The 13,576-nt window shown below is 34.3% G+C and overlaps 1 protein-coding gene across 5 annotated transcripts in view; it reads right to left on the bottom strand.

Moving 5' to 3' along the window:
* Positions 1-13,576, bottom strand: part of DENND4C (DENN domain containing 4C) — a 130,745-nt gene that overhangs the window by 73,873 nt on the left and 43,296 nt on the right. For all 5 annotated transcript variants that reach the window (XM_079113146.1, XM_079113145.1, XM_079113148.1 and 2 more), the window contains 5 exons: positions 9,829-10,067; positions 8,633-8,699; positions 7,434-7,492; positions 5,969-6,113; positions 1,805-1,980 (listed from right to left, as the gene is read on the bottom strand). In XM_079113146.1, coding sequence (XP_078969272.1) covers positions 1,805-1,980; positions 5,969-6,113; positions 7,434-7,492; positions 8,633-8,699; positions 9,829-10,067 — 686 coding nt within the window. The remainder of the gene's footprint in view (positions 1-1,804; positions 1,981-5,968; positions 6,114-7,433; positions 7,493-8,632; positions 8,700-9,828; positions 10,068-13,576) is intronic.

Genomic DNA, 13,576 nt, shown 5'->3' with positions numbered 1-13,576 from the left:
AAGTCTCAAAATAAAAATAAAAAGGATTGTGGACATAGTTCAGTGATGAAGTGCCCCTGGGTTCAATCCCCAGGACAAGAAGCAGGAGATAAACAGAAAACTATTATATGTTAAAAAACGTTTAAAGCATGCCAAGCAAAATCTCATTTAGACTAATACATATATAAAAAATGCTTTTGAAACACATGGGAATCACATAAACACCAGATTCAAGATGATGGTTACCTCTGAGAAAGGGGAGAAAGATTTGGTTGTGGAGGACTATCCAGGGGTTTCAAATTAAATTAGTAATATTTTATTTCTTGGTCTGGGTAGTAGATAAATGCATATTATTTACATTATTCTCAATGATTATTTTTTTTCCACCAGGAATAGAATTCAGGGACACTTAACCCATGAGTCACATCCCTAGCCCTTTTTTTTTATTTTGAGATGTGGTCTCATTAAGTTGCTCAGGCTAGCTTTGAACTTTGCGATCCTCTTGCCTCAGCGTCCCAAGTTGCTGGTATCGTAGGTGTGCACCACCACACCTGGCTCTCTACAACTCATCAGTCTAAATTTACTTTAGAAAACACTATTTTCATTAATGCAAATTATTCAAAATGGCAATATTTGGAATCTCTACAGTAATATTTTAATTCAGAATAATAAATAAAGGCAAAAATCTGAGTTACAATTTCATAGTCATTTCTAGAAGGACCACAATGATACATACCAGAAATATATGTTTTTCAGAGCAGCTTACAAACAACAAAATGTGTACTATTAGAAATATTTAATTCATACAAATAGTCATTACTTAACATACTGTAAGCAAATCTAAATATACCCAGTAAGGAGCTCCAATAAGGAGCTACAGCTATATAATTTCAAAATACAGTGGTAGTTCTATTTCAGAATGATTTTTTTTAGTTGCACATGGACAAAAATGCCTTTATTTTATTTATGTGGTGCTGAGGATCAAACCCAGTGCCCCATGCATGTGAGGCAAGTTCTCTACTACTGAGCCACAATTCCAGCCCTCAAAATTATTTCCTTAAGTTACAGAAAATGTTTTCTTCCTTCCTGAAGATATTCTTTTGGTTCAAATACAGGTATCTTCCCAACCAACTCCACAGTTGTGACTACTCAGGGCTCGCCCAAGATTTTTATCTATTCATTATCAATCCCAAAGAGCAAAGAATTAAAGTGCTACAGGACCTAAGGAAGTTAGAAGAAATTAAAGAGAATTTCCAATACTTCCTGCCCTTTCCCACTTTGGGGGAAAAGAGTTAGGGACCAGTCCTCAAGGATCTATCCAGAGTTAAATCTTTTATTAATGTGATATGCTATGCTCTGAACCTATATACCACTACTGATATTTCTGATACCAATTTCTATGCAGTAAGGAAGAGAACCTTAGAAAATTCAAATCCTAACAACCAAGAAAATAGCTTCTCATCCTAAATTGTAATTAAATTTTACCTCAAACAGGTAAACCCATTTTAATCAAAACTAGAAAGCATATCATCTCTTAAGCTCTGAAAATGCTGTTTAAACTTTTTTCAAATCCATATTCTTTTTATAAGCCTAAATATTTCCTGCCTACTGTTAAAATAAACAAATGTATTTTAATATTAAACTTTTTGTAAACCACACAAATTTCCCAGATTCTAATACCTGCTCTGCTTCAGAATGACTATATTAAACATGAAGACTTATTAACAGATTTCAAAAGCAGCATATTACAATATGTCTTCTAAGAGCTGTAACTATGTATAGTAAAAAATATAAATGGGAGATAATACAAAATGAAGCAACTTACACATATAACATGTTCGTATCCAAGTCAATGCAAACAACATCTTGTGGTGGGTCATGAAGATCAAAATACCTTGAGTCGACTCCAACTATAAATGGTAAAGGTGCACTAAGCACTCCAGCCAGTGAAAGAGGACAAAGTGGAATATATGGGCATTGCCACTGAAATGGAAAGATCATCTGGAGAAAAAGTTACAAAAAATTAATCAAATTTTAAATTTGCAATGAAAATTATATAATTAACTAATATTACTGAAAAGGGACCACTGAAAAGCAGTGGAGTCTATTTTTATAACATTAAATTTCATTCCAAAACTAAATGACTATAAAATATTACTAAGCAATATTGTAAGCCAATGTGATTAAAAATTTTAAGTATGACAACCATCATAAGGACAATAAAAATGCTAACAGCTTTGCATGTTAATTCTTCTAATACCTATATAAAACCCACATTCCAATTTTATGGAGTCAAAGCAGAGATAAAACTATCCAAAAAATCATAAAACAAACAAGTTTTTTAATGCTTATGCCTTTCAACCACCTGTTAAATGTCAAACAATCTCTGATCAAAATCCAACGAAGACCACCAAGGATTTAAAAAATACTAATGTAGGGGCTGAGTGTGGTGGTGCACACCTAATTGCAGCTATTTGGAGGATTCCAAGTTTGGGGTCATTCTCAGCAATTTAGCAAAACCCTATCTCAAAATAAAAACCTTAAAAGGGCTGGGAATGTGACTCAGTGGTTAAGCACCCCTGTATTCAATCTCTAGTTAAAACACACACACACACACGTAGTGCTGGAGGTATAGCTCAATTGTAGAGCATGTACTTAGCATGTGTGAGGCCCTGATTTTGATCTCGACCACATTAAAAAACGATAGTATATTTAAAAATTAATGATTCTCTTGGGAATAGTAAAAGTCACTTGATGATCTCAACAAAGAATTTCCTGACTGAATAAACATTTAAAATGATCCAATTTCACTGCAATGTAACATCTTAAAAGTCATTAAAAATACATTCCTTGGGCTGGAGTTGTAGCTCAGTGGTAGAGCACTTGCCTGGCAGATGTGAGGCACTGGGTTCAATACTCAGCACCACATATAAATAATAAATAAAACAAAGTCTCAACTTAAAAAAAAATATATATATATATATATATATATTCCTCAAGAATCTTTTCCAATCTTATTTTCAAAGCTAAATCTTAATTGTATCATGTGTGCTATAAAGATGTTTTTGATAATTAAAACAAATTTTAATAATCAGCTAAAATTTAAATTTTAATCACTGATGATGAAAATTTTTCTCTTCTATAAAATCCTTGCTTTCTTAAGACCTGGTTTAATTTTCACCCTTACTCATCATCACATACCCCAAAGAAATATCCACAGCACTTAATTATCTTTATCAGTTACTACAGATGGTTATTCAGGATTTGGATTTTTGTCTTCAATCATTATTTACTCTACAAATATTTGAGTACTTAATAAGTGCCAAACACTGTTCTGCATGATGAGACCATAGTAGTGAATAAAACAAAGATCCCTATTGTTTAATCCTCATAGTCTAGGATTTTAATCTACTTTTTCCTATAAAAAAATTATTTATATAAAAAAGTACTACATATCTTAGGTCTTATAAGCCATATTGTCTCTGTCACAACTACTTAACTGTTTCTGTTCATGAAAATAGTCTTAGGTAAAATGTAAAAAATGGCCTATGTTCCAATAAAACTCCACTATTTGCAAAAACAGTTGGTAAACAGTATTCGGACATGGTTTGTCAACAACTGGTGTGACAGGAAACAGTAGAAAATTTTAAAAGGCCGGGTACAGTGGTACACACCTATAATCCCAGCAACTCTAGACGTTGAGGCGGATGACTGCAAGTTCGAGGCAACCCTCAGCAACTTAGTGAGGCCCTAAGCAACTTGGTGAGACCCTGTCTCAAAATAAAAATTAAAAAGGGCTGGGGATTTGGCACAGTGGTTACATGCCCTAGGTTCAATCCCCAGTACCTCTCCCCCCAAAAAAGATATAAAAGGTAAAATATATACACTATGTAACAAAATGATAGCCATATGAAAGTAATTAGAGTTCAAAGCAGGAGAGAGGGAAAGCAGGACATATTAGGAAAAAGAGGACAGGCCTCATAAAGTGACAGCCAAGCTGAGACCTAAAGAAGGTAAGGCACTTATTAAGCCAAGGCAAGATATCTAGAGAGAGTTCTTTAAAAGCAAGGAACAGCTGGGGCAAGGCCATAAGGATGGGAACTGCTCCAGAAGTAGCAACCGCTCTTGTGGTGGCAAGAGAGAGCAAAGGGAAGAGTAGCAGAAAAAGAGATCAGACTGCTGAGGAAGAGTCGTTCCCATTGTACCTTAAAAGAACTTAAGATTCCCTTGAGTGAAATCTACCTTTCATTTAATGAAAGATAATTTATACCTGCAACTAAGAAATCTTAGAACAAAACTACATGACAACATAAGGCATCCTTCTCTTCACCTTTCACTTTTGCAACACCAAAATAAAGTCACTTTTTAGAAAACATTCATGGTTTCATCTATCTTTACTATGGGTTTCCATTCATTTTTTAATGTTCTTTGATATTCATATCACTTTCCTTTTGATCAATTATTGTCACCTTCATCCTTTTTTCAGTTTTTTCTTCCTCAAATGTTAACTTGCCTAACCATCAAATTCTGATTTATCAATAGTTTTGCACACAATTCAGACAGGTCTCCTCTATCAGCTACATAAACCTTACACAGTCTTGCAAGTTTCCTAAGATGACTATTTTCAATGTGCACTTTTTTTTATCTATTCATGCACTGTATTGCTGAGATCATCCTAGGCAACAATGGGTCTGACAAAGGAGTATGGATAAGCACTAACATTTAAAGAATATTTGAGTGAGAACTTGCTAATACTGTCAGTATATTAACAAACATTTCATTACAACAACTATTGTTTTCACATGCAACTGTAGAAACCTAGAAAAGTAATAATGAATAACCATATCATACAGTTGATATTATTGTTTTCAGTTCTAGTGGCATTTCTCTGATCATATTAAGTTCTCAGAAGGGTAGCTCAGTGGTAGCTAGTTAGGTACCTGGCCTAACATGGGTGGGTGGAAGCCCTGGGTTCAATCCCCAGAACTACAAAATCAAAACAAAAAACAAATTAAGTTCTCGGAGACATATTCCACTAGTTATTTTAACAAGTATTTATTTCCTGAGTGCCTACTCCATGCTAAGCAACTGGAAAAAGTACAAAAAATATAGGAGTAAACAAGACACTAAGTCCTTCCCTTCTAAGAGACTAAGGAAGAGAGGAAAATCAACTACTTTAAATTAAATAACAAATGGGATACAGGGTTAGAGAAATGCAATATCCAAAGTTCTATACTATGGCCTATGAAATCCTACATGATCAGATTTCTTTCTAAGTGCAATAAGAAGCCATCATAGAGATTTATACAGTGTACTTGATTTAATTTTTATTTGTGCTTTACACAAGATCTGAGCATTTATATATTATTCTATCCATTACTGGATACAAGGATTAAAAATTAAAATGGATACTAACAACGTAATTCATTTGTATAATTTAAGCTGAAATTGGCCAGTTTCTCAATATATTCACATCATTTATAAGTTTTATTATTATGCAAATACGCAGTTTCTCACTGAAAGATTTTAAAATATGAAAAGTTAGAAATTGACATTTTTCTTCAAACAGAAACCACCTTTGTTTTCTCTATACGTCCTATTTTTTCTTTTTATATTTTAAATTTTTTTATACATTTGTTCTTTTTAGTTATATATGGTAGTAGAGTGTACTTTAACATATTATACACATGTGGAGTACAACTTCCCTTTCTTGGGGTTGTACCTGATGTGGAGGTACACTGGTCACATATTCATATGTGAACCTAGGAAAGTTACATCCAATTCATTCTGCTGTCTTTCCCATTCCCATTCGTTCTCCCTTCCCTCCATTCTCCCCTATATACTTCCTATTTTTCTTTGCAACCTGATTACATTAAACTATTACTGGGCTGGTTAATATTCAAAGTTGCTTTCTTTGAAGGAAATTTCTTTTTAGAGTACAAATTCTCTACCAACAATTTTATTCTAAAAGGAAAATGCTATTACTTACAGCTACAACAGCTTCAGCTACCCCAGTCAACACAGCTGGCCTAAGAGAATGCAGCAGAATCTTACTCTCTAGTAAAACCAAGAGCAGCAGTGTTGCACAATTCTCAGGACCCAGATTCATCAGCAAGGTACTAAAGTTGGCTCCACTAGGAAAAAAAGACAGAAAGAAAGGGTTATGAACTACTTTGCTAAACCATATTAAAATTTCCTTATTAAATCATTTCCTAAGAGGCCAGGGGAGGGAGTACTAGGAATTGAAACTGAACAAATTATGTGCTAGTATGAATATATCACAATGAATCCCATTGTTGTATATAATTAGAATGCACCAATAAAAACATAAATAAATAGGCCAGGCTAGGTGCAGTTGCACATGCCTATAATCCCATTAGCTCAGGAGGCTAGGGCAGGAGAATCTCAAGATCAAAGCCAGTCTCAGCAACTTAGTGAGACCTTTTCTCAAAATAATGGAAAGGGATGGGAATGGGAAGGTGGCTCAGTGGTGAAGGACCTCTGGGTTCAGTCTCCAATAACACACACACACAAAAGGATGGAGGCAGAGAGAGAGGCAGGATGGGGGGAATGGGGAAAGATGACATATGCAAAGGCCCTGGAGCAAAATATAAATCAATAAAGCTAGTGTTAAAATCAAGGTATTGAAAAGAAGGCAAGGGGATAAAAATACCATGAGATTAGGTTGAAACTGAAATGACACAATTATCATTCTCAAAAGGGTACACTGGCTGCAGGGAAGATAAAGAACTGAAGACAAGAGTAAAAAGATTAGTTAATAATAAAGGATAAAGGAGTTCAGATCATGCTAGCCCAGACAAGTGATGTATACAAAGAGAAACAAATGGATGTTAAAATATGTTCACTTTGAACATTTAGTTATGAATTGGATATGGGAATGGATGATGAAAGGAAAAAGTAAGTATTTCCTACATCTAATCTTGCAACTCTCTTAAGTATAACCATTTTAAAATATCACCGCTACCCTTCCAGGTATCAAAGACAAGAAATATTAAAGTTAGCCAGGAGCATTGGCACACGCCTATAATTCCACAGACTCAGGAACCTGAGGAAGGAGGATCATAAGTTCAAAGACAGCCTTAGCAAGACTCTCAGCTACTTAGGGAGACCCTCTCTCAAAAATAAAAAATAAAATGAGCTGGGTATGTAGCTTAGAGGTAAAGTGTCTCTGAGTTCAACTGCTGATACTTAAAAGAAATTAAAGCTATCCTTACCTATTTTTAAGATAACACATAACTTTGTTATTCTAACCCATAAATATTTTAAAGTATTCTGCTTCAAGTAAATAAATATATCATTTTAAATGCCATTAATTGGGTTGGAGGTGGGCAGCTCAGCAATAAAGCACTCTGCTGGCGTGCACAAGGCACTCAGTTCAATCCCTATCACCTCAATAAACAAACAAACAAACAAATAAATACCATTAATATTACCTTAGTGGTAAAGGTGTAGAAACTGGCTGTGATAATACTAATGCATCATGGACTGACAGCTTGAAAAAAAGAAAAATAAATTAACCAAACCAATTCTGAAATCTAAATATTTAGATCAAGGGTAAAATGGAAAATAGCTTAATACACAGACATGTTTTTTTAAACATACTAAGATATAAACTGATAACTGTATTTATTCAGAGGTATTATGTTATCTCTTTTTAACTAAATTGTTAATTTGAGTTTCAATTCAGTTAACTGGTTAAAAAAAATTTGGAATAACTGCTTTCATATAAAAGACTTAAATTTATTTACTCAACAAACTGGCAAGCACTTTGTATTTGCTTCATGTATATTAATACTCGTTGAACTGAAATACATTCAAGATCAACAGTATCTGTCTTAATGCTACATATATGTGTTTAAAATATGTAGGGAAAAAATATTAAATAGCTTGCCTCTACAGACCACTGCTACTCAAGTGCCATATGCAAACTACTATTGCCAGAAAAAGACAATATAAATAGTAAGTATAGAGTACATATTAATATGTATATATATTATAACTATACATATATTATAATGTATATATAAAGATAATATATACATAGAGAAGCAAAATCTTTAGCAACGTTTAGGGCAATCTGATTGTGCTCCCACATTCGAGCACATAATACACGGAATAACATCTATGGACAGGACACACACCTGTCCATTTCTATACTGATCTCATATGACAAGTTGCATATGTCACAAGCTATATACCTACCTAGGTCAGCCACTTATCGGGAAGAAAAAGAAACCAGTCTTGAGCATAGATAGATTAAAAAGCACTATTATAGCCTGTTTCAGTTCCCATTCCAATCATGGTTCAGTTCATTTTCAACATTTATCAGTCTAAAATTAGGAACATATTGTAATTCAGGGTTTTATATTATTTTAAAGTTAGCTACATAAAGGCCTTGTGTGGACCATAATAACAATGTCATGAATCAAAAATTATAATTATTCCAATTCTGCATACTCAGGATCTTAAAAAAAGCCATAAGAAAGAATGTTCAGGAAAGCTACTAAATGATGAAAATTCAAGAACTTTAAGAATACATATTGCTTCTATATTCAAAGGGTCATGGGATCCACTCTGCAATGACCAGAATGGCCTTTACAGAGCTCTCTCAAAATGCACTTCTTTTGATTACCTGTACAAGGATTCTCGGTCTTTGTGGTGAAGGAAAAGGGATGTTTTGCATAAAATGTGAAATGTGCCTGGAAAAGAATTTGAAATAAAGATCATAACTACTTCTTCATAGATTTTAACAAATATCAAATATCTCTATACACCATCCCAGATATGACAAGGCCATTAATTTACAATTTATGCTAAGGAAATACATTTTGGGGCCAGGCATAGTAGTACACACCTATAAGTAATCCCAGCTACTCAGAGACTGAGATGGGAGGATCAGAAGTTCAAGGTCAGCCTGGACAACTTAGCAAGACCTTATCTCAGAATAAAAAGTGGAGAGGCAGAGGTGTAATTCAGTGGTAGAGCACCCCTGGATTCAAAAATTTATAATGCAAATAATTTTTTTTTTTCCTTTTTTTGTGTACTGGAGATTGAGCCCAGAACTCTACACATGCTAGGCATGCATGCTAATCCTGAGTTACATCCCCAGACCCAAACAAATTTCCTTAATATAAGTAAATGTCCATTAAACTTCTGAAATGTACAATATAGTCTCTGATGCAAAGTCCATATAAATATCTCCTATTATTACCAGGAAAATATAAATTAAAAAATAGTTTTCATAGGGCTGGGGATGTAGCTCAGTGGTAGAACACTGGCCTAGCATTCAAGAAGCTCTGGATTCAATTCCCTGCACTAGGGGGTGAAAAAAGAACAGCTCCACATCTGTTTTTCTTGCTTACAAGAGATTTCCATGACAAAAAGAACCATCAATTAAAGGAAAATCATTAAGAATTCTGATGCTAAAACCTGAATTTTACATTACACATCAATTAACTCACCTTTACTAATTTCTACATCTGTTTAGAAATATTTTATACTTAGAACTTAAATTGGCCACTTGTATAAAGGGTGTCCTTGTGTGTGTCTTGGTTATTAGAGAATGAGTAGAAAAACACACACAACACAATTTATGTCAGTTACTTCCTCACATGTACTCTCAGAAAGATTCATATTTGGCCATTCTTACTGCCACTCTTCAATTTTAAATCAGTCAATGACTCAGGTGAAAAAGGGAGTTAAGTAAAAAGCAGGGTGACTGTGACTCTCCTCCCCTTTCAATTTTGCTGCTAAAGTTAAATAAACAATGAAACATATTCATATAAATCCATATTTTCCACCAGACTTCAATCTAATCATTATACATACTTTTCAATAGGAAGAGGATGTGGTCCAGACACAGAAAGTTTGTAGATAAACATAAGAAACTTTCTAAAGGCTTCAAAAAAAGGCCAGTGTGAGAGTAAACAAATGCATTTGTTTGAATTGATGGATTTAGAGATCATTTTTCTCTCCACAGGAGTCAACAGGCCCAGCTGCATAAGCTGTTTCTCTGTAAGAAGGTCCCGAGAGTAAGGTTCATAAAACTGGATGGCAGCTCCATATACCTAGAGTAACAGAATTGTGATAAGATTCAAATTTATTTTTTAAAGTTAATCTTTTTCTCTTATGAAATAAGAAATATTTGCTGGGAGTGCATATAAAAACATCTCACTCAAAATCCTATCCAAGAGATAACCAAATTTTGATGGAAATTCCTTTAAATTTTTTCCACTGTAATTATACATTCAAGCATATACAAAAGTAGATGCTAAATTCTTATGTTTTCATTTTTAACCACACAGTGAAATGTTTTACCTAGCACTTACCCTAGAGAATGTACCCTAATGACCTCACTCAACTTGCATTTGTGATTTTTTTTTTGCACTGGGCTAAAATATACTAACAAAATTTAACCCTTCAATCATTTTTATGTGTACAATTCAGTGGAATTAACCTTCACAATGTTATACAAACCATTACCACTACCCATTTTCAGAACTTTTTTAGCACTCCAAAGGGAAGCTCTATACCCCTTAACAGTAATTTGGCATTCCCTTACCCCCAAACCAACTCCCTGGTAACCTCTACTCTAGTTTTTGTATCTATGAATTTTCCTATTTTAACAGTAGTTTCTACAAGTGGAATCACATAGTGTTTGTCCTTTTTGTATCTGGATTATTTTACTTAGCATGTTTTCAAAGTTCTTCTATGTTGCAGTATATATCCCAATTTTACTCCTTTTTTTTTTTTTTTTTTTTTTTTTTTTCTTTTTTTTGCGGTACCGGGGATCGAACTCAGGACCTTGTGTTTGCGAGGCAAGCACTCTACCAGCTGAGCTATCTCCCCAGCCCAATTTTACTCCTTTTTAAGGCTGAATAATACTCTATTGTGCATATATACCTCATTTTGTTTATCCAACCATCCAACTAAAAACATTAGGGTTGTTTCTACATTTTGGCTATTGTGATTAATGCCGCTGTGAGCACTGATGTACAAGTTTTGAGTCCCTACTTTCAGTTACTTTGGGTATATACCTAGGAATGAAACTGTTCGCTTATATGATAATTCTATGTTTATTCTTTAGAGGAAATGCCAAACTGTTTTCCACAGCAGCAGAGCCAGTTTACATTCCCATTAGCACTGTTCAAGGGTTCCAATTTCTCCATATTCTCACCAATACTTACTTTCTTTTTTGTTTTGTTTTATTTGTTTTGTGGTACTAGGGATTGAACCCAGGGACATTCTGACACCACAGATCTACATCCCAAGTCGTTTTTATTATTTATTTTGAGACTGGATTTCACTAAATTGCTAAGACTGGCCTCAAACCCATAATCCTCCTGCCTCAGCCTCCAGAATAGCTGGCATTATAGGTGTGCACCACCACTCCCAGCCATTTTGAGGCAGGGTCTCACTAAGACTAGCCTCAAACCTGAATCTTCCTGCCTCAGACTTGCCAAATATCTAGGATTACAGGCTTGTGCCACCACAGCTGGTTTTATGTTTTTTTTTATTTTTGTTTTTGTTTTGCGTTACTGGGGATCGAACACCCAGGGCCTTGTGCACGCAAGGCAAGCACTCTACCAACTGAGCTATCTCCCCAGCCCTGGGTTTCTGTTTTTTAACAGCCATTCTAATAAGTGTGAAATGTTATCTCGTTGTTTTCATTTGCATTTCCCGAATGAATAGAGATGTTGAACATCTTCTGTGACCTTATTGCAATTTGTACTTCTATGGAAAAATTTCAATTTAAGTCCTTTTTTCAGTTTTGTTTGTAGAAGGTCTTTATATATCCTGGGTGTAAACACTCTATCAGCTGCTACTACTTAGCATTTGTCAGGCCCTGGGCTCAATCCCAGTACCATAAAACAAAACAAAACAAAACAACAATATCACATATATAATTTGCAAATATTTTCTTCCTTTTCACTCTCTTGATAGTGTTCCTAGATGGATAGTCCCTAATTTTGTTGAAGTACCTTTTATCCATTTTTTCTTTTGCCCTGATTTTGTATTTGATGTCATAACAGATATCACCAATATCCAATGTCATTAAGATTTTTCCTCTCTGCTGTCTTCTAAGAGCTTTATACTTCTTAAGTTGAGGTCTTTGATACATTTTGAGTTTTTTTTTTTAATTTAATTATTTATTTTTAAAAATTTTTTACAGACTGCATTTTGATTCATTGTATACAAATGGGGTACATCATTTTGTTTCTATGATTGTACACAATGTAGATTCACAACATTCCTGTAATCATTCATGTACATAGGGTAATAATGTCTGTCTCATTCTACCATTTTTCATACTCCCCCCATTTTCCTCTACATAATCTAAAGTTCCTCCATTCTTCTCTCACATTTTGAGTATTGTATACCTGTATGTGTATATTTGTTCTCTTGCTCACTCCTTGATTTTTTGTGATGCTGTGGATTAAACCCAGGGCCTTGCACATGCTAGGCAAGGACTTTATCACTTTAGCCTTCAATTAATTTTTATATATCCTATATGTATGTACATATACACATACAGACACACACTCACACACATTTGTCAGTCACATCTATACTTTTGATTCCCTTTATCCCTTTTCACTTTCTTTCAATCTATGGGCCCCTACTAGATGGCTTTAATACTTTCTTTTCTTAGACAATTTGGTCAAGAACCTATTGGCGTCTTTGATTTTCAACAATTAGTACCTCCATTTTTTCACCTCTATCTACTACAGTCTCCCTTCTAATTCCATTAAAACAATTCTAATGAAGATTCCAAAGACTTTCAGTGCTAAATTTCTTCCAATTTCTCTATAACATAAAGTAGAGCTAACATTCCTCTGTGTTAAAACTCCTCAATCTTTTGCTATCTTTCTGGCTACTTTTTTCTATCCAACACTACAACCAGTTCTATTACACTTAAGTATGGGCATTTCCCAAGGTTCTAATTTTATTTGGAAATTTTCATTCTTTCAGGGTTTTGATGTTTTTGTTTTCTGTTTTTGGTACTAGGGATTGAACCCAGGGGCACTTTACACCTAAACTAAATCCCTGGCACATTATATTTTTTCTTGTGAGACAGTGTCTCCCAAAATTGCTGAGGCTAGCCTTGAACTTGGGATCCTCATGCCTTACCCTCCCTGGTAGCTAAGATTATAAGCATGCACTACCATGCCCAACATCAGGAATTCAACAACTAAACTAACAAAACACAAACCTTTCTCTCTAGTTGCCTGGCATCTTCCTTAACTCCAAACACCTATTTCTAAATAACCTGGCAATATCTCTACCTGAAAGTCCCATAGGCATCATAAAACATTGTGAAGAGTGAATTTGTAGGAAAAGAAGAACTCAAACTATCCCTATTTGCTGATGACATGATTCTATATTTAGAGGAGCCGAAAAATCCCACCAGAAAACTTCTAGAACTCATAAATGAATTCAGTAAAGTAGCAGGATATAAAATCAGTGCTCATAAATCTAATGCACTTTTATACATAAGTGATAAATCTTCTGAAAAGATTCACAATAGCCTCAAAAAAATTAAAATACTTGGGAATCAATATAACAAAAGACGTGA

This window comes from Sciurus vulgaris (assembly GCF_902686455.1).
Source record: "Sciurus vulgaris genome assembly, chromosome: 15".
Lineage (NCBI taxonomy): Eukaryota > Metazoa > Chordata > Mammalia > Rodentia > Sciuridae > Sciurus > Sciurus vulgaris.
Note: the sequence above shows the minus strand (reverse complement) of the source record. Positions and strands in the feature narration are given on the sequence as shown.